General features: G+C 65.6%; 1 protein-coding gene across 1 annotated transcript in view; it reads right to left on the bottom strand.

Moving 5' to 3' along the window:
- KLHL17 (kelch like family member 17) overlaps positions 1 to 1,649 on the bottom strand; it is a 5,165-nt gene extending 3,516 nt beyond the window's left edge. The window contains exons 1-4 of the mRNA XM_007448901.1: positions 1,537 to 1,649; positions 430 to 689; positions 221 to 342; positions 1 to 60 (exon numbers count right to left, since the gene is read on the bottom strand). Coding sequence (XP_007448963.1) covers positions 1 to 60; positions 221 to 342; positions 430 to 689; positions 1,537 to 1,649 — 555 coding nt within the window. The remainder of the gene's footprint in view (positions 61 to 220; positions 343 to 429; positions 690 to 1,536) is intronic.
- Positions 1,650 to 2,777: the final 1,128 nt, after the last annotated feature.

Below are 2,777 nucleotides of genomic sequence, written 5' to 3'. Positions count from 1 at the left end.
CTTGCAGCAGGCGTCACGGACCCCGTTAAGCTGCAGGAGGCTGGCGGCCGGGAGCAGAGTCTATGGGGCAAGGTGGGAGAGAGGGCCAGGGTAGCAGGGACAGAGAAAGGGACGTGAGGACTGAAGGGGTGGCAGCGGTACAGGGGATGCTGGGGGCGTGGGGAGAGCGGAGGCACAAGCACGGTAGCAGTATGGGACGTGAGAGGTGAGGCAGCCTCACCTGCACGTTGCCTTCCCCCACCACGATCTCGGCCGTGTACGCAAACTGCACCAGCTGGTCCAAGGCCTGAGGGTCGATATCGTGCAGCGTCACATGCGTCTGACGGCTCTCACTCATCTCATCTGTGGGGACAGCAGGTCAGGCTGGTCCCCACCCTGGGAGAGCTGCAGAGTCCCCCAAGTGCCCAGAACCGATGGGGCAGTACTTGCTTGTGAACATGGCGTGGAAGTAGGGGCTGCAGGAGGCCAGCACCACCTTGTGTGCCCGGATCTCCTTGGCAGCCACGTGCAAGACGATGTCACACAGGAGGCCGCGCTGCCGCATGCGGCTCATGGCCACGAAGGCATCGTGGTAGTGCCGCTTGGAGTTGTGGGATACGGTGTGGCCCTCGCGGCTCAGCAGCTGCACTGCACCCTCCATGGGGCCCGTGGGCCGGGCCTGTCGGGGCCGGGCACGCTCTGCCTCGGGGCTGTAGGTGGGCAGTGCCTGGTCACGGTGTGCTCTGCAGGGAGCTGCTCACCCACCCCTGAGACCCTGGGCAGGGCCTGGGCACCCAGGAGGCCTCCCGCCCCCAGCAGCCCGAACCAGGTTTCCATCAAGGACCCACTCCCCTCAGGACCTCCCCTGCTCTCTAGGCGCCACCGCACTCTGCTCCCTCGCATCCAGGGAGCCCAACTAGATAGACTCTGCTCCAACCTGCTACCAGAGTGAGGTCGGATCCCACGCCAGACCCCGGTCCGTCACTGAACCTGTACATCCTCCTCTGCCGCGACCCCTGCTCAAGCACCACACTTCCCTCCGCCCGGGGGCCTCCGTGAAGAACCCGGCTCTCTAGACCCTCCTCGGGAGTAGACTTTCTGTCCATCGCTGGCAACCCTTCCCGTGCCCCCATCAGAGTCCGGTGTCCTCGGCACGGGCAGGGCATGAGGCAAGTGCACGAGGTGAAACCAGTCGGTACTGACCGGTGGCTCTGAAGCAGACCCCTACACCGACCAGCAAGTGTGACCTCTCTTGACCGCCAACCCCCCATCATTCAGACAGGCCGCCCGAGTCTTTGAACGGCGCAGCTGGAATTCAAGGGCGGCGGGAGGGGACAGAGCCTCCGGGAGCAGACTCCTCGGGACGCCCTGCCCCGCGCCGAATGTGTGCGCGGGTAACGCCGGGTACCTGGACCCTCCGCGGTAGGGCCGAGCCTGCGGGGCACGAGGCCGCCCCCTCCCGGCAGCCTGCCAGGGTCGGCGCGCCCCTCCCTCCCTCCTTCCCCCCTCCTCCTCGGCCCTGGCCAGTCACGGTCCCCAGGCCCCCGGCCCACTCACGCTGCCGGCTGCGGCGGCGGCGGCGGCGGCGGCGGCGCCTCGGGCTCGGGCCCCGGGCTGCCGTGCTCTGGACTTTGCGTCCTGCCGGCCGGGCGCTCGCTGCGCGGCTGCATGGGTTCGGCCGCCGGCCCGCCGCCGATCCGCGGAGGACGCACGGACAAGCGGACGCCGGACGGCTGGAGGGCTGCTCGGCGGTGGCGGCAGGCTCTGCGTTCCTCGCTCCCGCCGCTTGCCTGCAGCCGCTGTTTCTCGGCGCCGCCCGCTTCGCCTCCCGCGCTCCCCCGAGGTTTCGGGGGCGCCGCGTAGCGCGCGAATCCTCCCAATGTTTCGGCGCTCCGTCCGCCTCCTCCTCCAGGAAGCCCCCCGGGCCCCGCCCGCCGCCTATCCCCAAGAAACCTCCCCGACGTTCCGCCCGCCTCAACTCGTTCAAGAAGCACCTCTCGCCCCTTTTGGGGCCCCGCATCTCCTGGGGGGCCGAATGGCCCCACGTGACGCCCCTGGGACCTGAGCCAGCCGGGGGCCGCGTCTGCCCTCCTCTCTCCAACCCCACGCAGGCCACTTTGCCGTCTGGCCTTGATCTGGACGCTGGCTGCAGAGCGGGCGAGGGGGTGGGGTGCACGCCCTGGGCACTGTGGGGTCCCCTGTCTTGGGATCTGGCTGTCCAGGCCCGCGGACCTCCGCCATTAGGACGAGTGTGGGGAGGGGAGGGCATAGGTTGAGCTTCCGCACCTCCTTCCTTCCCCAAGGCAACCTTCCAGCCTCCGGGCCTTTGCACCTGCAGGCTCTTCCACAGATAGGGCAGAGCAAAAGTGGCTGTCCCCGCCAGGGCCGGCCTGGGTACTTAGGCAGATGTGTTCGTAGCTGAATTCCCAGTAGAGGACTCGCTGGACTGAAATATCAGCCATCCTCTTTCAGGGAGATTTGGCCAACCTGGTTTCAGTAACAGTGCTCGGGTCTGTCCGCTGTCTGACCCCTCTGGCTCCCCCAGCGCAGGTGCTATGGGGCTGTCCAGTGAAGTGGAAATGGCTCTCATCGTTCTGATCCTCATCAGAGTGTCATTTATCAATTCGCAAACAGCCCATCTATAGCATCACCATTTCTATTTTCGTCTGTTTTTTCTACTAAAGATTGTTGGCTTTTTATTATTGATTTCTAAGAGCTCTTTGTATAGAAGTCGTCTCTGACACGTTTCCCCCCATGCATTTTTTCCGTGGTCAATGCATTGACATCCTCACAGGCAC

The sequence above is a fragment of the Lipotes vexillifer genome, unplaced genomic scaffold, assembly GCF_000442215.2.
Source record: "Lipotes vexillifer unplaced genomic scaffold, Lipotes_vexillifer_v1.1 scaffold835, whole genome shotgun sequence".
Classification (NCBI taxonomy): domain Eukaryota; kingdom Metazoa; phylum Chordata; class Mammalia; order Artiodactyla; family Lipotidae; genus Lipotes; species Lipotes vexillifer.
This window is presented reverse-complemented; position numbering and strand designations above follow the sequence as displayed.